General features: G+C 46.5%; 1 protein-coding gene across 2 annotated transcripts in view; it reads right to left on the minus strand.

Annotated features, from left to right (window-relative positions):
* The window catches only part of LOC118376424 (trithorax group protein osa), a 152226-nt gene that overhangs the window by 52806 nt on the left and 74619 nt on the right, over positions 1-24801 (minus strand). For both annotated transcript variants that reach the window (XM_052459996.1, XM_052459997.1), the window contains one exon: positions 3773-5650. In XM_052459996.1, coding sequence (XP_052315956.1) covers positions 3773-5650 — 1878 coding nt within the window. The remainder of the gene's footprint in view (positions 1-3772; positions 5651-24801) is intronic.

Raw genomic sequence — 24801 nt, forward strand, 5'->3', positions numbered from 1 at the left:
AGTTAACTGATCGTAATTAATGCAGAAACTTAACCATAAAAACTCATACTGAAGTCAGAATGTGTCAGATAGTGAGATTTTGTTGGCGAGAGACAAGAGAAAGAGAGGGAGGGAGGCCTTTCCATAGATGTGCGTGCGTGCGTGCGTGCGTGTGTGTGTGTGTGTGTGTGTGTGTGTGTGTGTGTGTGTGTGTGTGTGTGTGTGTGTGTGTGTGTGTGTGTGTGTGTGTGTGTGTGTGTGTGTGTGTGTGTGTGTGTGTGTGTGTGTGAGGGAGGGAGGGAGGGAGGGAAGGTTAGGGAGGGGAACCCCACTTGAGTCAACAAATACAAAAAAGCTGCTATTGCCAGGAAAACCCTGCCTTGAGTTCACACGACAGAACTGGGCTTTAGAAAACTGCACTCGGTGCGTGTGGGTGTGCGCTACACGTAAGTGTGGATGATTGAGTGCTTAATATGTTTGCTGTCATGTGGGAGTGCTCATTACCTGAACAATGCCTTGTGGTGTTTCTTTTTAAGAATGTGTGTTATGTGTATATTGTGTGTACAGGGGATGTTTAAATTGTGTTTTAGTGTGTATTTGTGAGTGCTGCTTAAGACAAACGTGAATGCTGTGTGTGCATACATGTTTACATGTATGTGTGTGTGTGTGTGTGTGTGTGTGTGTGTGTGTGTGTGTGTGTGTGTGTGTGTGTGTGGTGCGTGCACGTGTACATTAGTGTGTTTCTGTGGTGTGTGGTGTGTGTGTCTTTAGATTGGGTTTCAAATTGCCGCGGCAGCATTCTCTCCTGCAGCAGCAAGCAGAATCTTTGAGGCAGAGAGAGCGCGGTGTGTTTGAAGCTCCTACCCCCCCTCCTCTCTCTCTCTCTCTCTCTCTCTCTCTCTCTCTCTCTCTCTCTCTCTCTCTCTCTCTCTCTCTCTCTCTCTCTCTCTCTCCGCCCCCTTCTCTGCCCAGTAGCACTCTTTCAGCATGCACTCCAATGAAGGATAATGAATTTTAGAAAAGAGGGGATAAGAGGGAAGGAGGGAGAGGGGGATGAGCGGGAGGGGGAAGGGTTGGCCTCTCGGGAAGGAGTGAGTAAGCGCTAAAGGGGCCCCTCGGTTAATAAGCCCCTAACGCACACACCTCCAAAACCGTCCTCCTATACACTGTAACACCAAGCGTGTCGGCTCTGAACACATAACCAAACACTTTTCTGAAACACTTTTTATTATTATTTTGAATTTCAATGAAAACATGTCACCGTGTTAAGACTGTTTATTCGCTGTAACACTTTTTCAACACTTCTCTCCCATTTTACAACCAGGAAGTGTATTAGGGTAGATGTAGCAGATAGGGAATCCTGTCTTTACAGTAAGTAAGTAGGGAACTTGGAAAGGGGCCCTCCTAACCACTGCATGTACATTAAATACACAAAATAGATATGTATGACTGTGGTGACTTTTAATTAGCGTATAGGGTATAGTGCACTACTTTTCACCAGCCCTTGGTCAAAAGCAGTGCACTATATAGTGAATAGGGTGCCATTTGGTATAAGGTACTGCTACACAAAGGAAGAGATTCCTCCACTCCCTGTTCCCTTCTGTCTTCTACATAATTAATCTAACACAGCCCCCCATCCCTCCACACACACACTGACTTCTCTCCTCCATCCCCCTTTGAAAAACAGCAGGGGGCCCCCCCTCTATGTAGCTACCCCTCTTCTGCCCCCTACACTCCCCACCACAACTACTCCCCACCTCTCCTGTGCTCTCCATTGCTCCTCTCCCCTCATCCTGTCCTCTGTAACCTTGCCCCTTTTGCTGAACTCCAAATGCTGCAGACAGCAACACTTCATGATGGAATACCACATCACACGAACAAGGCTACAGTTCTTGTAGCCTTTTCTCAGTAAATTCTCTAAACAACGTAAGTCAGTCCAAAGCAGCAGAAACAGTCAAGCACAACAGTTCGACACTAACATCCAATTTCCTCCCGGTTGAAAGTTTTAGAACACTTAACTCAAACAATGATTTTTCTTTATGTTTACTATTTTCTACATTGTAGAATAATAGTGAAAACATCAAAACATTGAAATAACACATATGGAACCATGTAGTAACCAAAAACGTTTTAAACAAATCAAAATATATTTTATATTTGAGGTTCTTCAAATAGCCACCCTTTGCCCTGATGACAGCTTTGCACACACTTGGCATTCACTCAACCTGGAATGCTTTTCCAACAGTCTTGAAGGAGTTCCCACATATGCTGAGCACTTGTTCGCTGCTTTTCCTTCACTCTGCGGTTCGACTCATCCCAAACCATCTCAATTTGTTTGAGGTCAGGTGATTGTGGAGGCCAGGCCATCTGATGCAGCACTCCATCACTCTCCTCTTGGTAAAATAGCCCTTACACAGCCTGGAGGTGTGTTGGATCATTGTCCTGTTGAAAATCAAATGATAGTGGGACTAAGCGCAAACCAGATGGGATGGCGTATCTACAGAATGCTGTGGTAGCCATGCTGGTTAAGTGTGCCTTGAATTCTAAATAAATCACAGACAGTGTCACCAGCAAAGCACCCCCACACCATAACACCTCCTCCTCCATGCTTAACCGTGGGAAATACCCATACGGAGATCATCCGTTCACCCACACCGTGTCTCACAAAGACACAGCGGTTGGAAATCTCAAATTTGGACTAATTAGACCAAAGGACAGATTTCCACCGGTCTGATGTCCTTTGCTAGTGTTTCTTGGCCCAAGCAAGTCTCTTCTTATTATTGGTGTCCTTCAGTAGTGGTTTCTTTCCAGCAACTCGACCATGAAGCCCTGATTCACACAATCTCCTCTGAACAGTTGATGCTGAGATGTGTCTGTTACTTGAACTCTGTGAAGCATTTATTTGGCCTGCAATTTCTGAGGCTGGTATCTCTAATGAACTTATCCTCTGCAGCAGAGGTAACTCTGGGTCTTCCTTTCCTGTGGCGGTCCTCATGAGAGCCAGTTTCATCATAGCGCTTGATGGTTTTTGCGACTGCACTTGAGAGACTTTCAAAGTTCTTGAAATATTCCGGATTGACTGACCTTCATGTCTTGAAGTAATGATGGACTGTTGTTTCTCTTTGCTTATTTGAGCTGTTCTTGCCATAATATGGACTTGGTCTTTTCCCAAATAGGGCTATCTTTTGTATACCATCCCTACCTTGTTACAACACAACTGATCATCCCTCCACACATAACTGAAAAGCATTAGGAGGGAAAGAAATTCCACAAATTAACTTTTAAGAAGGCGCACCTATTAATTGAAATGTATTCCAGGTGACTCCCTCGTGAAGCTGGTTGAGAGAATGCCAAGAGTGTGCAAAGCTGTCGTCAAGGCAAAGGGTGGCTATTTGAAGAATCTCAAATATTTAATATATTTTGATTTGTCTAACCCTTTTTTGGTTACTACATGATTCCATATGTGTTATTTCATAGTTTTGATGTCTTCACTATTATTCTACAATGTAGAAAATAGTAAGAATTAAGAAAAACCCTTGAACGAGTGGGACTCAGTCCTAAAGGAAAACATTTGCGACAGGCCCTGAGAAAAACTTCAAAATAAAAGTATGCAGCATTAAGTTCCCTGAACAAAAAGACAACTAAAGCAGTAACCCAACACAGACATGACCTCAGAGGAGGCACTATTGACAACTTTTGCACCCCAATAAATACTGCAACCAGAAAATATAACCATCCAATCACCGCTCTACATACTGCAACCAGGAAGTAAAATCTACCAATCATGACTCACCTCTCTACAGTGTTGTGGCCCCATGATTCCTGCTGCGGCCTGCTGCATTGCTGCTCTCTGCTGCATCCTCTGTTGTAATAGATGGGCATGGTTCGCTGCTACTGACGTTCCGGCTGCACCACCATGCTGCATTCCACGGTAACCAGCCATGGGGTTGGGGGGTCCACCCTGTCCAGGGCCCATTGGGGGTCCACCCCCTCCTCCCATCTTCTGCTGGGGGTCCAGGTCAAAATGGCGGAGGGGCTTGGTGTTGGTGAAGGAATATGAGGGTTCCTGGTGCGGGACTCCACCACCACATGGTTTGGACATGGACGGGTGTTGGCCCAGTTGGGCGTTCGTCTGTAGCTGTTGCGTGTTAGAATGTTGCTGTTGTTGTTGTTGATGTTGTTGTTGTTGTTGTTGCATGAGTAGCTTGAGGCTGCTGGGTTGACCTGCCGTCATGGCTTTGTAGAGCTGACTCGAGATGTTGTTGTTGGGTCCTGACCCGTTCTGGGTGCTGTATGGATGTGGTTGTTGGGTTTGGGGTAGGGGTAGGGGTTGGTTCTGGGGTTGAGGTTGATGCTGGGACTGGAGCGCCGGGCTTTGGTGAGGCTTGTCAGTTCGGTAGGGGGGAGATGGTCTTGTGGCGCCTGATGTTGGTGCACCTCCACTGGGCATGTAGTTGGCTTGTGACCCCTGGATGTTGGATGAAGTGCTGGATGTGCTGGTGTTTCCTAAAGGTATAAGGGTACTCTGTGGGCTAAAGGGCGGCTGGGCGAGAGCCGGACTGCCTAGCTTATCTGGGCGGTAGGGTGGTGAAGGCCCTGCAGACGGAGCTGGAGCCAGGATGGAGATTGACATTGACCCCTGGGGGCTTTGAATGCTTCCAGCCGGGCTGAATGGTTGTTGGTGGAGCGGGGAGGAGTTGGGGAGTTTCTGCCCGCCCCAGGGTGAGCCTTGCTGGGATAGAGGAGGCATAGAGGCCTGGGTCTGGGGTTGATTCTGGGTCTGGTTCTGGGGGATAGGGGTGTTGGAGGAAAGGTGTTTGTTGGAGTTGGACGCCATTTGCTGGAGCTGTTGAGCTCGCGATACCTCGTGCCAAGTAGACCCGGGTCGAGAGGAGAGGGCGGCGGATAACATTGGAGAACGTGCTTGGTTCTGGGATGAAGAGGAATGGTGTGGTGAAGCCGAGAGAGGCGAGGGAACGGGTTTGGAGGGGTGGGGGATGGAGTACGGGGCTCCGGCCAGACTCGGGCCTACTTGGGTAGACCCTGCCTGTGGAAAGCCTGGGGAGTGGGTGAGGTGGCTCTCCAGGTGAGATGTGGTTCTCTGGGGGGAGCGTTTGGGCGAATGTGGGTGGATGTACCTCGGCCCTGATCCTTGATTCTGCTCCTCTTTATTCCCCAGTATCTTGTCCAGATCCAACTCCTGCAGAGAAGGATCTGGGTTCTTGGTCAACTCATCCAGAATATCCTGGAGCTCCTGCTCAACCGATGGGGCCGACGAGGAGCTTCCATTGGGGTGAAATTGTCCTCCTCCACCTACGCTTCCAGGCCCCCCAGACCCAGGACTCGCCTTAGGGGGCATAGAGTAGGGTGACCCTAGCCCGTTGTTCCCATTCCCCAGCCTGTTACCTTCAAGTGACCCCTGACTTCCAGGACCTCCAGGACTGGGTCCTCCAGAGTAAGAGCTCTGCTGGAAGCTGGTACCCATGGCGAGGGTCACATCCTCCAGGCAGAGTCGCTTGGTGGGCCCCCCGCACCCCTGGGTCATGGAAGAACCGTCGGAGGTACCGTTCAGACCCAGACCAGGGCCATTACCGGGCCCTTGGCCCTGCCGTAAGCCCCCCTGGTGGGCCCCCTCAGTCGCCGTCAGCCTCCTCTTCAGTGATCCAGACAGCTGGAGGAACGCGAAAGAGAGAAGAGATAGTGAGTACATAAAAAATGACCAAGCACAATGACTGTTAGAACAGAGCACCCAGCACAGTCAGACATTCGATGATAAAAACACATTCTACAAACTCATGTAGTCATAGAGGGTCAATAGAAGAACAAAGGCATGAAAATAAGACATTTTTCATGAAAGACATGAAAACGTTCTATTGTCGACATTTTAGCTTTCTATTGCCGGGCGAAGCTCAAAAGATAAGGTCTCAATAGATAATAAGGTCTCAATAGATAATAGGTCTCAATAGATAATAAGTTCTCAATAGATATTCTCAAAAGATAATAAGGTCTCAATAGATAATAGGTCTCAATAGACAATAAGGTCTCAATAGATATTCTCAAAAGATAATAAGGTCTCAATAGATAATAAGGTCCCAATAGATAATAGGTCTCAATAGATATTAAGGTCTCAATAGATAATATGTCTCAATAGATAATACGGTCTCAATAGATAATAAGGTCCCAATAGATAATATGTCTCAATAGATAATAAGGTCCCAATAGATAATAAGGTCCCAATAGATAATAAGGTCTCAATAGACAATAAGGTCTCAATAGATAGTCTCAATAGATAATACGGTCTCAATAGATAATAAGGTCTCAATAGATAATAAGGTCTCAATAGATAATAGGTCTCAATAGATAATAAGGTCTCAATAGATAATAAGGTCTCAATAGATAATAAGGTCTCAATATATAATAGGTCTCAATAGATAATACGGTCTCAATAGATAATAGGTCTCAATAGATAATAAGGTCTCAATAGATAATAATGTCTCAATAGATAATAAGGTCTCAATAGATAATAAGGTCTCAATAGATAATCTCAATAGACAATAAGGGCTCAATAGATAATAAGGTCTCAATAGATAATAATGTCTCAATAGATAATACGGTCTCAATAGATAATAAGGTCTCAATAGATAATAAGGTCTCAATAGATAATAAGGTCTCAATAGACAATAAGGTCTCAATAGATATTCTCAATAGATAATAAGGTCTCAATAGACAATAAGGTCTCAATAGATATTCTCAATAGATAATAAGGTCTCAATAGATAGTCTCAATAGATAAAGGTCCCAATATATAATAGGTCTCAATAGATAGTCTCAATAGATAAAGGTCCCAATAGATAATAGGTCTCAATAGACAATAAGGGCTCAATAGATAATACGGTCTCAATAGATAATAATGTCTCAATAGATAATAATGTCTCAATAGATAATACGGTCTCAATAGATAATAAGGTCTCAATAGATAGTCTCAATAGATAATAAGGTCTGTCATAGTCTTCCCACTCTCTTATTGGCAGGTCTATAGGGATCTCAGGGCTCTGGTATATAGCTAACCCCACCAGCCACCACTGGGCTGTGATATTAGTATTCTGTTCTGTTCTGTTCTTTGCTTTCTACCCTGCAGCTGCACGCACACTGGTGCCAGAAGTGGGATCACGTAGGCCACACACAAACACATTAAAGCATGCACGTATGCACGCGCGCACACACACACACACACACACACACACCGTAGGCTGCATGATCATTGGTGCCAGAAGTGGGAACGTGGGATAACTGCCTTAGAAGGCTGTTTCTATTACTGTGGTGGACTGAGGGGTCAATGTCCTCACGCACCCCTCTGTACCCCCTCAGCCTCACCCGAGACCCCTGGTGCACCCTTGAAAGGATTAAGAAACCCCCCTCATCCCAAAAATTCCCTCAAACCCCCAAACCTCAAAGTCTAAAGCCTCTCATTGAGATTCCATGGAAAGGGGTTCGCTAACAACGCAAAGAGAGATGCAGAGTGAGAGAAGGCTGTCACCTAATACCATAGTTAGCTGGTACTATTTTAGTCGTAGTGGTTTGAACGTTGAAATAAGATGTTTTCGTTACATGATTTGGGTTCTAGAATCTAGTGTGAAAGGGACCCATGTGGCTCCAAGTGTTCTGAAGAATTCTGGAGCCTTCTAGAATGTTGCATTCCTCTGATGTTTGCAGTGATCATCAACATTCCTAAAGAATACTTCAGCCAAAAGACTGATAAAGGTTGAATCACTGGATGAGGCCAAGGGAGAGAGAGAGAGAGAGAGAGAGAGAGAGAGAGAGAGAGAGAGAGAGAGAGAGAGAGACAGAGACAGAGAGAGAGAGAGAGAGAGAGAGAGAGAGAGAGAGAGAGAGAGAGAGAGAGAGAGAGAGAGAGAGACAGAGAGAGAGAGAGAGAGACAGAGGGGAGAGAGAGAGAGAGAGAGAGAGAGAGAGACAGAGGGGGAGAGAGAGAGAGAGAGAGAGAGAGAGAGAGAGAGAGAGAGAGAGAGAGAGAGAGAGAGAGAGACAGAGAGAGAGAGAGAGAGAGAGAGAGACAGAGAGAGAGAGAGAGACAGAGAGAGAGAGAGAGACAGAGAGAGAGAGAGAGAGAGAGAGACAGAGAGAGAGACAGAGAGAGAGAGAGAGAGAGAGAGCGAGAGAGCGAGAGAGCGAGAGACAGAGAGAGAGAGAGAGAGAGAGAGAGAGAGAGAGAGAGAGAGAGAGAGAGAGAGAGAGAGGGAGATAGATGGGAGCCAGACAGGGTGAGAGAGGGAGAGAAAAGAGACAAAGTGATGGATACAGACAGGGGAGGGAGAGAGCAATGGAGGGAGGGAGACAGAGGAGAGGAGTGCAGAGGAGACCTTGGCAGTGTGTTATGGCTCACTATTCCCTATATGATGCTCTACTTTTGACCAGAGGCTTTGTTAAAAGGCTCTTGTTAAAAGTAGTGCACTAAATAGGGAATAGGGTGTCATTTGGGACACAGTCAAGCATTCCCGGCGTTCCGAGGCTCTTAACCCGGCCTGGCAGAAAAAGGGAAGAGAGGAAGAAGGAGAGAGAGAGTGAGACAATGGGGGAGCGAGAGAGAAACTATTCAATTGGAACGCCGGAACGCGGAGTGGATGGGAGGAGTAACTCACTTAGACATTCCGGAGAGGGAGGAATGCATGCACAGCCTCGTACTCCTCTCTCTATCCCCTCTCCTCTCCATTCCTCCTCTCTCTTTCTATCCCCTCTCCTCTCCATTCCTCCTCTCTCTTTCTATCCCCTCTCCTCTCCATTCCTCCTCTCTCTTTCTATCCCCTCTCCTCTCCATTCCTCCTCTCTCTTTCTATCCCCTCTCCTCTCCATTCCTCCCCTCTCTTTCTATCCCCTCTCCTCTTCATTCCTCCTCTCCCTTTCTATCCCCTCTTCTCTCCATTCTCTCTGTGTTCCTCTCCTCTCCTCTCCTCTCTTCTCCTCTGGGTCTTTGGAGCAGGACCTGAGAGCGTTCCCCCCAGTCCAACACCTTCTCAATCACCATGTGAAGGTCTAGTAGATATTTACATGGCATGTATCACCCATGATACTGCTCTCTGGTTGACAACCACAAAGACCCCTATAGAACTAGGGCCAGGGACCATCAGAAGCAAATAAAACATGGCACAGCATGTGTGAACAGTCGTATACTGTACATATAGTATAATCACACATAGTATATTGTCCATACAGTATTGTCATATGTATACATGTAACACAACTGTATGAATAATAAATACACTGTGTGTAACAACTGAATGTATTAACTATTCAGTTAACCCATCTTATCCAAGTAAATGTATGGCACAAAAGACGTGCCACGCTCTTCTGCTGTCGAGCTCTCTTCCCCTTCTCCCTCCCTCTCTGTTGCCTCTCCCTCTCTCTCCCTTTCTCCCTCTCTCCGTTTCCTCCCTTTCTCCTGCTGAAACAATAGGGATGTCCTGACACACACCTTCTCACTGTACCACCAGTCAGCCTGTCTGTGTTCTCCCGCCTTCACACACACACGTGCACACACACACAAATGTATCTCTCTCTCTCTCTCTCTCTCTAGAGGGAGAGATGATGGAGGAGAGGAGAGATGATGGAGGAGAGGAGAGATGGAGGAAGGAGGGGAGTTCTCATTTTGTAGCAATCGGGTTTGTACCATTATGACTGACATCACAATCTGTCAACATAGAGAGAGAGAGAGAGAGAGAGAGAGAGAGAGAGAGGAGAGAGAGAGAGAGAGAGAGAGAGAGAGAGAGAGAGAGAGAGAGAGAGTCCATAAGTGGCAATACTGAGAGAGACACACAATGTTGTTGATGGTTATAGTTAGAGTATCCATTACAGCCCTGCAGTGTGTGTGTATTGATTCTAGAGAATGTGTTTAGATTAGATAGGCTAGCCAATTATGTGTGTGTGTGTGTGTGTGTGTGTGTTACTGCAGGAGATGCTAGCCAGATACACAAATTAAAACCAACATTTGGCACTACAGGCATACTATCCGTGTACACACACACACACACACACACACACACACACACACACACACACACACACACACACACACACACACACACACACACACACACACACACACACACACACAGCTAATTCAAAATCCCATTTTCCCTAACTCCTAACCCTAACTTTAACCCCAACCTTAACCCGAAAACCTAACCATAACCCTAAACCTAACCCGAAACCTAAATCTAACCCTACAGTGCCTTCGGAAGGTATTCAGAGACCGTGACATTTTTCCACATTTTGTTACGTTACAGCCTTATATTCTGAAATAAACAACTTTTTTCCCCTTCATCAATCTACACCCAATGCCCCGGAACAACAAAGCAAAAACAGGTTTTTAAAAATGTAGAAATGTCACATAAGTATTCAGACCCTTTACTTAGTACTTTGTTGAAGCACCTTTGGCAGCGATTACAGCCTCAAGTCTTCTTGGGTATGGCGCTACAAGCCTGGCACACCTGTATTTGGGAAGTTTCTCCCAAATGGTCCCAAGTGGTCCTGTAGCTCAGTTGGTAGAGCATGGCGCTTGTAACGCCAGGGTAGTGGGTTCAATCCCGGGACCACCCATACGTAGAATGTATGCACACATGACTGTAAGTCGCTTTGGATAAAAGCGTCTGCTAAATGGCATATATTATTATATATATTATCCCATTCTTCTCTGCAGATCCTCTCAAGCTCTGTCAGGTTGGTTGGGGAGCGTCGCTGCACAGCTATTTTCAGGTCTCTCCAGAGATGTTTGATCGGGTTCAAGTCCAGGCTCTGGCTGGACCACTCAAGGACATTCAGAGACTTGTCCCGAAGCCACTCCTGCGTTGTCTTGACTGTGTGCTTAGGGTCACTGTCCTATTGGAAGGTGGACCTTCATTCCAGTCTGAGGTCCTGAGCGCTTTGGGGCAGATTTTCATCAAGGATCTCTCTGTACTTTGCTCTGTTCATCATCTTTGCCTCGATCCTAACTAGTCTCCCAGTTCCTGCCTTCCCGGAACGACTGGCATGATGCTGCCTCCACCATGCTTCACTGTAGGGATGGTGTCATGTTTCTTCCAGACGTGACGCTTGGCATTCAGGCCAAAGACTTCCATCTTGGTTTCATCAGACCTGTCAACTGTGGGACCTTATATAGACAGGAGTGTGACTTTCCAAATCATGTCAAATCAATTGAATTTACCACAGAGGGACTCCAATCAAGTTGTAGAAACATCTTAAGAATAATCAATGGAAACAGGATAAACCTGAGGTCAATTTCGAGTCTCATAGCAAAGAGTCTGAATACTTATGTAAATAAGGTATTTCATTTTCAATTTTTTTATATATAATTTTAAAAGAATGTCTTAACCTGTTTTCACTTTGTCATGATGGGGTATTGTGTGTCGATTGCTGAAGAGAATGTTTTATTTAATCCATTTCAGAATAAGCCTGTAACGTAACAAAATGTGGAAAAAGTCAAGGGGTCTGAACACTTTCCGAAGGCACTGTAAACCCCCTAGAAATAGCATTTGACCTTGTGTGGGCTACAAAAATGTCCCCAGTTCTTTTCTCCACAAGTACAGCTAAACACGTCCACACACACACACACACACACACACACACACACACACACACACAAAGCGTGAGTGACAGGGTTGTTGATGTCAGAGCTGGTGATTAAAGAGAAAACAAAAGAACAACTAATGATGACTGACACACCATTACAGAGAAAAAGAGAGAAGGAGGGAGGGTGGAGCGAGACAGAAGATAGAGACAGAGAAGAGAGAGGGAAGGACAGAGGAGGGTAAGAGAGAAAGAGAGAGAGAGAGGGAGAGAGACAGAAAGAGAGAGGGTGTGTTTAATCTGAGCTTGTTGCTCCTCTTGGCAGTCTCCTGGGGCTAAACCTGTGTCCCAAATGGTACCATATTCCCTAAATAGTACACTACTTTTGACTAGAGCCATATAGGCCCTGGTCAGAAGTAGGGCACTAAATAGGAAATAGGTAGACATTTTGGACTCAACCTTAGTGACAGGTTTGTCAGTATTGTGGGTGATTCATAGCCAACACACACACACACACACACACACACACACACACACACACACACACACACACACACACACACACACACACACACACACACACACACACACACACACACACACTATCCTTCAGAAGGGTAAAGGGAGAGATGTCCTATGTCATATATTTATGAGACAGGGGTAGCAAAGCCATACACCCTGCTCGGTTTGAATATGTGTTTGTCTGTATAGATGTGAGTGTGTGCACGTGTGTATACAGAAATGTGTGCAGCATGCCTACTTTCGTGTGATACCCTTGTGTGGTGTCCTGTATTGTGCAATGGTCTGCAATTTCCCCCCGTGGTCACTCAGCATGCAGAGAGATTGTGTGTGTGTGTGTATGCATGCTCTTTAGTGTGTGTGTGTGTATTTGTTTGGCATATGTGTGTGTCCTTAAATCCCCCCCTGTTCGCTCCACAGGTAGTGACAGCGTTAAATTGTCACCCCTCCCCCTACACTGTCTGTCTGTCATCCTCTGTCCCCTCAAACACCACACGTATACATATGCCTTATCATCATGACAACTATGCTACATCGCCACGCCAACAACGCCTCAACCCCCTGACTCCCTATTCCGACTTGCTATCCCCCTGATGACATGTTTGGAGACAACGAGTCTGATGACGCCACTGGTTACATCACAGACTGATGACAACGAGCAATAGGATTCCACAGAGACAAGCCTCTTGATCACTGGTTACACAGAAAAACTGACTGGAGAACAGTGAAGTGACACTTTTCTGGCCATGGTTAAGAATCGATTATTTGAGGGGGGCTGATTCTAATACACGTTCAGGCTGATATAGACAAGAGCTGGACTTCACCAAAACGACTGACATAACTAAAGATTCTACAACCTGGGGTTTCTCCGTGGAAAGAGCTGGAGATACCTGGGCGTGTCTGAAATGGCACCCTACCATTCCCTATAGTGTAAGACTTTTGATTACCATTACAAAGCCAGTCTGAGACTGCTATACACTGGGCTGAGTTGGGACGTGGGGCAGGTCTGCTATTGGGTGTCTTGCTAAGCTTCCAGAGCGAGTCCTAGAGCTGGTTAGTTTCAGGGAGATGAGTGGAGTGTTTTCTCTGGGAGTTCAGTGATCAGTATAACAGATCCGGACGGATCCTGAGTCCGTCTAAAGCGGATCCGCTCTAATCCCTCGGGCGAGATCCGGATCCTCCTCTAGTTAGCAGTAGTACAACACAGAATGATCGCTCACGGGGATTAGTGAGTTGGATCTCCGTAGCAGTAGAACAATGTATTAGCACATCCGGATGGAGCCCAGTCCTAAGGCAGTTTAGCAACAGATCTGGGTCTCTGTCTGTACCAACATAGCAGTATAATCCTTCGTGGGGGGGGGTGGGGGGGGTCACTCTTTGTAGCAGTGGAACAATGTATTAGCACACCCGGATGGATTCCTGTCTGTTGCAGAAGGAATAAAGACTCAGTCATAAGGCAGTTTAGCCACCGAGCCGATCCAGATGGATCCCTGTCTGTACAAAATGGCTTCTGATAGGTGGGAATATCTCAGGTCTCGGACCTGTGGAAAGTGGTTTGGGAGGGAGGGGGGTAGAGTCCCCCAAGTGCACCACACCTCTCCCCAAGCTTCTTTAGAGGGTGAAGACTCTACCCCTTCTGTACCCCCCTACCCTACACACACCTCTCCCTACAACCCCCATCATCCCCCAAGGGGACCCCCTGGTGCCTCTGACCTCTCCCCTAGCTTCCTTGGGTCTAATCCCTGAAAAGATTAGCATTTTGTCTCAACATGTCATATACTACTAACTAACCTCAGATTTACAACCAATTTAAAACCAATATGTTAACAATTTGACAGCAGCATACCACCCTGCATACCACTGGTGGCTTGCTTCTGAAGCTAAGCAGGGTTGGTCCTGGTCAGTTCCTGGATGGGAGACCAGGTGCTGCTGGAAGTGGTGTTGGAGGGCCAGTAGAAGGCCCTCTTTCCTCTGGTCTAAAAAATATCCCAATGCCCCAGGGCAGTGATTGGGAGCACTGCCCTGTGTAGGGTGCCGTCTTTCGAATGGGACGTTAGACGGGTGTCCTGACTCTCCGAGGTCATTAAAGGTCCCACGGCACTTATCGTAAGAGTGTTAACCCCGGTGTCCTGGCTAAATTCCAAATCTGGCCCTCAAACCATCACAGTCACCTAATAATCCCCAGTTTACACTTGGCTCATTCATCTCCCCTGTAACTATTCCCCAGGTCGTTGCTGTAAATGAGAATGTGTTCTCAGTCAATTTACCTGGTAGAATAACAAATAAATAAAACAATTGCGACTGACATACAGCTTCTTCGATGCCTTTCAACAATTGAGATTATTTTTCATTTTACGACGTCAACAGACACTCCCTCCATTTCACACCATCCCGCTACGACAGTACATCAACTCGTCATACACTGCAGCATCCTGGTCACTACTTACCGCGGAGGCTCATATTTTAACGTCACACCATAACTCTTAATGATCCTGGTCGTCATCCCGACAGAATACTAATAAAGTTTATGAGGTTTTGAATTAGGTACCATAAATGGGGAAGGTGATGCAGTCACAAGCTACAATAAATAGCCTCGGCGTCGACTCAGAGTTCTGAATAGTTACGGCGGAGAAAATAGATACGGTGACATAACGCAATATTATTTTTGGACAATATTATATCTATACTTTGACTCCAAATGTTGACAAAACAATGTTGCTGTTGCTAGGTAGCGTTAGCCAGCGCTAGTCAGCTGTACTTGCACCAAAACGCTGGTATTTTTCATCCTATGGCTTCTGCTCCGTCTTCTTTTTAAACAGTAAGCCAACATGTTTTCATCACTTTTATTACCCTGACTGATCAAAACTCATTTCCTCACGCTCTCTCTCTCGCGTCTCTGCAGCAGACATATAATGAGCAATATATGTAAGGTTCTGTATTTATTTTCTTAGTCAATCTTGTGTTCTCTTTCGTTGTGCTCTTGAACGTCGCCCTGTCTTTCATTATTGTTCATTGATTTCACCTGTGTGAGTTACTCACCTGCTCTCATCAGCTCCTTATTTAGTTCAGTTCATTCTGTTTGTGCCTTTGTCCTAGTTTTCATTCGCCTGCCTGTTTGCCTACCTGTGTATGACCATTGCCTGCCCGTGACCACGATTCCTGCCTTCTGCTAAGGCGAAAGAAACACCTGCCGTGAATCTACACCTTTATCTCCCTGAGTGTTCATTGCAAAATAGTTGGAACATCGAATCGCAATAAAATCAATACATAGAATAATAGAATAATGAGAATCGCAACTCATATCGTATTGGCACCTAAGTATCGTGATTACCGTGCATTCAAAAAGTATTCAGACCCCTTGACTTTTTCCACATTTTGTAACGTTACGGCCTTATTCAAAATGGATTACATTTTTTTTCTCCCTCAATATATACACAATATCCCATAACGACAAAGCAAAAACATTTTTGCAAATACCTTAAAAATAAACTTAAATACCTTTTTTTACATAAGTATTCAGACCCTTTGCTATGAGACTCGACATTGAGCTCAGGTGCATCCTGTTTCCATTTATCATCCTTGAGTTATTTCTACAACTTGATTGGAGTTCACCTGTGGTAAATTGAATGGCCCGGCCAGAGCCAAGTGGTTAGAGCGTTAACCGAAAGGTTGCTAGATCGAATCCACGAGCTGACAAGGTAAAAATCTGTCGTTTGCCCCTGAACAAGGCAGTTAACCCACTGTACCTAGGCCGTCATTGTAAATAAGAATTTGTTCCTAAATGACTTGCCTAGTTAAATAAAGGTTAAAAAAATATTCAATTGACTGGACATGATTTGGAAAGGCACACACCTGTCTATATAAAGGTCCCACAGTTGACAGCGCATGTCAGAGCAAAAATCAAGCCATCAGGTCTAAGAAATTATCCGTAGAGCTCAGAGACAGGATTGTGTCAAAGCACAGATCTGGGGAAGGGTACCAAAACATTTCTGCAGCATTGAAGGTCCCCAAGAACAAAGTAGCCTCCATCATTCTTAAATGGTAGAAGTTTGGAACCACCAAGACTCTTCCTAGAGCTGGCCTGCCAAGCCAAACTGAGCAATCGGGGGAGAAGGTTCTTGGTCAGGGAGGTGACTAAAAACCAGATGGTCACACTGACAGAACAGATCTGTTGCTAACTCTGGGGAGATGGGAGAACCTTCCAGAAGGACAACCATCTCTGCAGCACTGGGATGAGGACAATGACACTAAGCACACAGCCAAGACAGCGCAGGAGTGGCATAGGGACATGTCTCTGAATGTCCTTGAGTGGCCCAGCCAGAGCCCAGACTTGAACCCGATCGAACATCTCTGGAGAGAACTGAAAATAGCTGTGCAGCGACGCTCCCCAACCAACCTGACAGAGCTTGAGAGGATCTGCAGAAAAGAATGGGAGAAACTTCCCAAATACAGGTGTGCCAAGCTTGTAGCATCATACTCAAGAAGACTTGAGGCTGTAATCACTGCCAAAGGTGCTTCAACAAAGTACTGAGTAAAGGGTCTGAATACTTATGTAAATGTGATATTTCAGTTTTTTTTAAATGGCTAAACTTTCTAAAAACCTGTTTTTTCTTCGTCATTATGGGCTATTGTGTGTAGATTGATGAGAGAAAATATGATTTAATCAATTTCAGAATAAGGCTGTAATGTAACAAAATGTGAAAAATGTCAAGGGGTCTGAATAGTTTCCGAATGCACTGTATATACTATCATGAGGTCCCAGCCCTTGTGCTGATCTAGGATCAGGTACCCTCTGTCCATAATAATCAAATTCATTATGAAGGAAAAGGTCAAACTAATCCTAGATCAGCACTTCTACACTGACACGGCTCATGAATATGAGCCCAGCTCTTCTGGAGTGATCAGGAAGAGAGGAAAAGAGGGGGCGGCGTTTTCAGTCATTACACGACAGGACGCCAGTTGTTCCGGGAAGGCAGTTTATGTCACAACACCGTCCTCCATTCGTCAGGCTATGACAGAGTCCAAGTTAGACCAAGCCTGTTATGTCATAGCTTACTTAGTGACAGGGGTTAGAGTGTGTGTGTGTAACGTAACACTGTCATACTACATAGGGCAGTTTTAAAGAGCTGACCTTGTTTCCACTGGGCTAACTTTGTCTCTCTCTCTCTCTCTCTCTCTCTCTCTCTCTCTCTCTCTCTCTCTCTCTCTCTCTCTCTCTCTCTCTCTCTCTCTCTCTCTCTCTCTCTCTCTCTCTCTCTCTCTCTGTGTCTAGTCACTAATCATTGTTATGAAACAAGCAAGGGGATTTTCAGTAGTCTGTCCTGACTCTGGTTCACTAGACTCACTCTGTTCTATCTGGAGCATATAGCTAGTAGAATCTGAGTCTAGTGGGAACCAAATCTCATAAGAGCATTCAAAGAGAACAGGTGTGACTCCCGTTCAGAATGAACGATTTGATTCTGGTTCACTAGACACACTCTATTCCATCTGGAGCACATCGACGTATAAAAGATTTGAGTAGATGAGTATAGAACACATTAGACTAGATCAGGGGTTCCCAAACTTGTTCAGCCGGGGGCCCCCCTTCCAGCATTGGGGAACATCCCACGCCCCCCTTGTGCACGCGCAACATCTATTTCTATGGGCACAAGCACTGTTCACACCTCTTGTTGGTGGAGAGAATTTTGCAGGTTTCAAGCTTATTTCTTACAATTCTACACATTTCTTTCATGGGGTACAAAGAAAATGTAACCGTTTTAAAGCACATTTTCTTGCAATTCTTTACATTTTGCCATGTCTAATGTGTATTCATGTGATATTTCAGTGACAATAAAATCACAACAATATCTATGGGCTAAAAAAACTAAATCAAATAAAGTTAGCTGACACGAACTGATCATGCACTACCCAATTTCAAAATTGCACCTTGTGCATTCCACTACTACAACTTTCAAGAGTAAGACTGAGCCCCCTATAGTTTGGGAACCACTGGACTAGATCATCACAGCCAATTACTATCACTGCTGAGCTCTGCTCTGACTGGCCTGTAGGCCCTCTCTCTCTCTCTCTCTCTCTCCTTGTCCCCCTCCTTCTATCTCTCTCTCTATAATGAGTGTTGTCATGTTATATCTTCTCCTCCTGAAGGCTGCTGTTGACCTTTTGCTAACGGCACAACTTCTCTGTTTCCTTTCTCAGTGTGTGTGTGTGTGTGTGTGTGTGTGTGTGTGTGTGTGTGTGTGTGTGTGTGTGTTTGTGACACTGTGGTGACACTGTGGTATCTGTTTCACAGCATTGTTTTTTTAACTTGTTTTGTTACATTCTCTTTCTCTCAAACCTGTTTACTATAGAAAACTCAGCATACCCTAAACCTAACCCCTAAGGCTAAAACAGTTTTTCTTCTTCTTGTGGGGACCGAAGTTCCTTGTTTTATTATGCTTGTGAGGACACCCACACACTCCCTGAGGTCTGAATCGTTCTTCTCGCCGCTCAATGAACGTCATTGAACTCCCAGGAAGAAGATGAGAGAGGAGTATTAAGTTGAGCACTAGCCTAGCTAGCCTAGCTTCATAAATATGTTAATGAAATAAACACATTTAACTACAGTAACATACATGCCACTTGCTAACTTAGCCTAACTCATGAATAAGTCAATGGGGTATACATGCTTAGCATAGTTAGCCAAGCTTCATGAATAAATCAATGGATACATGTACCTAGTGTTAGCGTAGTTAGCTTAGCTTCATGAATAAATCAATGACGTATACATGTACCTAGTGTTAGCGTAGTTAGCTTAGCTTCATGAATAAATCAATGGCGTATACATGTACCTAGTGTTAGCGTAGTTAGCTTAGCTTCATGAATAAATCAATGGCGTATACATGTACCTAGTGTTAGCGGAGTTAGCTTAGCTTCATGAATAAATCAATGGAGTATACATGTACCTAGTGTTAGCGTAGTTAGCTTCATTAATTAGTTAACGGGAGAACCCATTGTGGCTATATATACTAAGCAGCTGGAGGCTAGGGCTAAATCTGCATCGGTGCTAGTCTCACTGGACTGACCCAGCTGCGTCACACACTGGGAGTGAGTCACTAGCTAGCTAACACAGCAACACACACAAACACCACTTTTTTTCTCTCTCTCTCTCGCTCCTTTCTTTTCTTCTGTTTTGTCCTTTATGCCTGATGTTTCTTTCAGGATTTTTGTTCCCCCTCCCTCTCAAGGAATAAGTAGAGAGAGTCTGATAAGAGACAGGAGCCAGCACTATTTGTCCCTCGGTGCAAGTGAAACGTGTTTAAAATAGTACTTTCTTGTAGAAAAGGGGATGGAATAACCCCCCGTAGAGGAAGGGAGGGAGGGCAGCAAGGAGAAGTAAAATTAAAAAGAAAGAAGAACGAAAACGAGACGAGAAAATCAGGGGAAACGGAAAGAAGAGGGGGAATGTAGGAACGACGGAGAGATTGGAAATATAAAGCAGCACAGAGAGATGGAGAGAAGAAGAAGAGCGATGGATAGAGAGAACAGACACTGTATTCATTTAACACTTGTCAGCTGCGAGGGAAGAATCAATGCGTGTAAAGGGCTGAATGAAGAACAACAGACAATATGAAAGAAGGGAGGGAGGGAAGGGGGGGGGGGCGGAGGGGTAGATTGATGGACACCAGAATTGTTTCTCGAAAGAGAAAAACAGGGTTTTATAAACCGATGTATAATCTATCTGACTACACTTCTTACATATTTATTTGCAATGCCCTATCTCCACTCAACCATGGCCCATTTCATATCTAAAATATACATGTTTTCCTAGTGCCAGCTTCACAAAGTGCCATCTAGTCTGTGGAACACAGTGGCTAGGGACTTTTTTTAACGCGTATGTTTAACAGTAAGCCTCTCCCTCAGGACAGACCCGCTGGCGTTAGAGACACATAAAGGAAGCAGACTTCCTCTCTTCCCTCCCTCCCCCAGCAATGGTTTAATGGGTGGATTACGTGGCCACAGCAGACTCATTGTTGCTGTAATAAAATCAATGGCATTTTTAAGGAGGTAAAGAGGGTGGAAGGGAAGGAGTAAGGGAGAGAGAGAGAGAGGGAAGGAGACAGAGAGGGAAGGAGGGAGACGGAGAGGGAAGGAGTAAGGGAGAGAGAGAGAGGGAAGGAGACAGAGGGGGAAGGAGGGAGACGGAGAGGGAAGGAGTAAGGGAGAGAGAGAAGGAAGGAAGGAGACAGAGGGAAGGAGTAAGGGAGAGAGAGAGAAGGAAGGAAGGAGAAAGAGGGGGAAGGAGGGAGAGGGAAGGAAGGAGACAGAGGGAGAGGGAAGGAGGGAGACAGAGGGAGAGGGAAGGAGGGAGACAGAGATGGAGACAGAGGGAGAGGGAAGGAGGGAGACAGAGGGAGAGGGAAGGAGGGAGACAGAGGGAGAGGGAAGGAGGGAGACAGATGGAGACAGAGGGAGAGGGAAGGAGGGAGACAGAGGGGGAAGGAGGGAGACTGAGAGGGAAGGAGTAAGGGAGAGAGAGAGAAGGAAGGAAGGAGAAAGAGGGGGAAGGAGGGAGACGGAGAGGGAGAGGCAAGGAAGGAGACGGAGAGGGAAGGAGTAAGGGAGAGAGAGAGAAGGAAGGAAGGAGAAAGAGGGGGAAGGAGGGAGACGGAGAGGGAGAGGGAAGGAAGGAGACAGAGAGGGAAGGAGTAAGGGAGAGAGAGAGAAGGAAGGAAGGAGAACGAGGGGGAAGGAGGGAGACGGAGAGGGAGAGGGAAGGAAGGAGACAGAGAGGGAAGGAGGGAGACAGAGAGAGAGAGGGAAGGAGACAGAGGGGGAAGGAGGGAGACAGAGAGAGAGGGAAGGAGAAAGAGGGGGAAGGAGGGAGACGGAGAGGGAGAGGCAAGGAAGGAGACGGAGAGGGAAGGAGTAAGGGAGAGAGAGAAGGAAGGAAGGAGAAAGAGGGGGAAGGAGGGAGACGGAGAGGGAGAGGGAAGGAGGGAGACGGAGAGGGAAGGAGTAAGGGAGAGAGAGAGAAGGAAGGAGACAGAGGGGGAAGGAGGGAGACAGAGAGGGAGAGGGAAGGAAGGAGACGGAGAGGGAAGGAGGGAGACAGAGGGAGAGGGAAGGAAGGAGACGGAGAGGGAAGGAGGGAGACAGAGGGAGAGGGAAGGAAGGAGACGGAGAGGGAAGGAGGGAGACAGAGGGAGAGGGAAGGAGGGAGACAGAGAGGGAAGGAGGGAGACAGAGGGAGAGGGAAGGAGGGAGACAGAGGGAGAGGGAAGGAGGGAGACAGAGGGAGAGGGAAGGAGGGAGACGGAGGGAGACAGAGAGGGAGACAGAGGGAGAGGGAAGGAGGGGGACAGAGGGAGAGGGAAGGAGGGAGACAGAGAGAGGGTGAGAGGCAGTGAGAGAGAAGGAGGGAAAGGAGAGAGCTACAGTGTGTCACAGATTAACGAATAGAAGGCCACAGCTCTGTAGAGTTGAACTGCTGCCTTCTGCAGCAACACACACACACACAGATAGGTGAGCACACACACCCACAGCAAGTGAATCATATCAACTTGGTTACTCTCTTTCTTAGTTACTCTCTCTCTCTTAGTTACGCTCTTAAAACATTGCAACATTCGCTTCAAGGACACACACACCAGTATATGACTGGCGTAATATTATATGAGCACATGTGAGAGTTATTCTTGGTCAGGTCACAGGGTCAGGAAAAACTGATGGGACACTGTACAGGATATACGGTCATACTAAATGAGTGTATGCAGTAGTAATTTGGGGCGGGCAGGTAGCCAAGTGGTTAAAGCGTTGGGCCACTAACTGAAAAGTTGCTGGATCCAATCCCCGAGCTGACAAGGTAAAAATCTGTCGTTCTGCCCCTGAACAAGGCTGTTAACCCACCGTTCCTAGGCCGTCATTGAAAATAAGACTGACTTGCCTAGTTAAATAAAGAAAAAAATCTAATGTCAAGTGGGTGTTATAATAGTGTTATAGTGTCATAACATCTACAGTAGTGTGTACTACAGAACTATAGTGTAGGAGTGAGTCTTTGTCCTGACAGGGCCAAATTGCACACTATAGGAAGTCCCTCTCTCTCGCTCTCTCGTTCTCTCCCTCCTCCTGTATGTCTTGCTCTGATGATAAGCATATTGTCTACGCTTTCCTTCTGGACAGAAAGACTCTCTCTCTTTCACTCTGCCGCTCTCCCCCTTGTACTCTCCCTCTTTCTGTGTGACACTTTCTCTTGCTCTCTCGCTCTCGTTTGCTCTGTCGTTGTGTCTTCGTCCCTCTCTCACTCTTTATCTCTCTCCCCCACTCCACAGCGACCTGTAAGTTAGGGAGGGACAGCCCATAATATGGGGGGTTCTACAGGTTGCCTTGGCGACGTAGGAAAATCCCGTCTTCCATAATGGACTCCATTCATACCGTTGAAGCAGAGCGGGTGAAAGGGGGGAGGAGTGGGGGGGGTGTACTGTATACTGTATCAACCACAGCTAACAGAAATGTGCTAGCAACGAGAGCGGGAGAGAGAGTGAGAGAGAAATGCTCAGTGACAAAGACAGAAGTTGTCCCCGACAGAGAGGGTGAGAACGAGAAGAGGGATGCAAACTATTCCTTCGCTGCTGGTGTAACTGGTGTACGTATTGTTGATGTCAAATTGTTGATGTCAAAATGTCTATCACGTCCATCGAACGCCTCGTTGCCCAAGAAAGACGGAACCATTTACAAACTCGCAAAGTTATCGCTGTAGTGCGCCTAGTATATTCCCCCCACTCGTTTAATCCTCCGCGCCTCAGTTCATTTCCAACCTAGTCTCCATATCATTTGTCTCCCACGTTTTCTCACCCCCTCCTCTTAATCTCTCTCCGGGCCAGTTAACCTACAACCTTGTTTCTACATTTATCTGATGTGACAGTGAGTGACGCCTCTCTGGACATCCGGGTTGCCTGCCACGATTCTTCGAAGCGTTCCGGCTTAACACGCCTGTAACGTAACGTAACATCAGTTTGACGTACAGGAACTGCGTCACCCCCTTATCCGCATGGCAACTAGACAAAACAGACCGCAGTGTAGTCCAGTCTACAGCATGGCTGCTAGACAAAACAGACCGCAGTGTAGTCCAGTCTACAGCATGGCTGCTAGACAAAACAGACCGCAGTGTAGTCCAGTCTACAGCATGGCTGCTAGACAAAACAGACCGCAGTGTAGTCCAGTCTACAGCATGGCTGCTAGACAAAACAGACCGCAGTGTAGTCCAGTCTACAGCATGGCTGCTAGACAAAACAGACCGCAGTGTAGTCCAGTCTACAGCATGGCTGCTAGACAAAACAGACCGCAGTGTAGTCCAGTCTACAGCATGGCTGCAAGACAAAACAGACCGCAGTGTAGTCCAGTCTACAGCATGGCTGCTAGACAAAACAGACCGCAGTGTAGTCCAGTCTACAGCATGGCTGCTAGACAAAACAGACCACAGTGTAGTCCAGTCTACAGCATGGCTGCTAGACAAAACAGACCGCAGTGTAGTCCAGTCTACAGCATGGCTGCTAGACAAAACAGACCGCAGTGTAGTCCAGTCTACAGCATGGCTGCTAGACAAAACAGACCGCAGTGTAGTCCAGTCTACAGCATGGCTGCTAGACAAAACAGACCGCAGTGTAGTCCAGTCTACAGCATGGCTGCTAGACAAAACAGACCGCAGTGTAGTCCAGTCTACAGCATGGCTGCTAGACAAAACAGACCACAGTGTAGTCCAGTCTACAGCATGGCTGCTAGACAAAACAGACCGCAGTGTAGTCCAGTCTACAGCATGGCTGCTAGACAAAACAGACCGCAGTGTAGTCCAGTCTACAGCATGGCTGCTAGACAAAACAGACCGCAGTGTAGTCCAGTCTACAGCATGGCTGCTAGACAAAACAGACCGCAGTGTAGTCCAGTCTACAGCATGGCTGCTAGACAAAACAGACCACAGTGTAGTCCAGTCTACAGCATGGCTGCTAGACAAAACAGACCACAGTGTAGTCCAGTCTACAGCATGGCTGCTAGACAAAACAGACCGCAGTGTAGTCCAGTCTACAGCATGGCTACTAGACAAAACAGACTGCAGTGTAGTCCAGTCTACAGCATGGCTGCTAGACAAAACAGACCACAGTGTAGTCCAGTCTACAGCATGGCTGCTAGACAAAACATACCACAGTGTAGTCCAGTCTACAGCATGGCTACTAGACAAAACAGACCGCAGTGTAGTCCAGTCTACAGCATGGTAGGGCTGGGAATGGGAATGGGACTGGGACTGGGACTGGGTCTGGGAGTGGGACTGGGAGTGAGACTGGGAGTGGGAATGTGACTGGGAGTGAGACTAGGAGTGGGACTGGGAGTGGGAATGTCACTGGGACAGGGAGTGAGACTAGGAGTGGGACTGGGATAAGGTCATGTACGAAGCAGAGCTGAGTAGAACAATGACCTCACCCGATTCTCCCTTTCCTCCTGGGATAAAGCAATAACATCAGTCTCATCAACCTGGAGTCTGTCTGCGTGCGCACGTGTGTGTGTGTGTGTCTGCATGTGCGTGTGTGTGTGTCTACATGCGCACGTGTGTGTGTGTGTGTGTGTGTGTGTGTGTGTGTGTGTGTGTGTGTGTGTGTGTGTGTGTGTGTGTGTGTGTGTGCATGCGCATGTGTGTGTGTGTCTGCATGCGCATGTGTGTGTGTCTGCATGCGCATGTGTGTGTGTGTCTGCATGCGCG

Source organism: Oncorhynchus keta, chromosome 13 (genome assembly GCF_023373465.1).
Source record: "Oncorhynchus keta strain PuntledgeMale-10-30-2019 chromosome 13, Oket_V2, whole genome shotgun sequence".
Classification (NCBI taxonomy): Eukaryota; Metazoa; Chordata; class Actinopteri; order Salmoniformes; family Salmonidae; genus Oncorhynchus; species Oncorhynchus keta.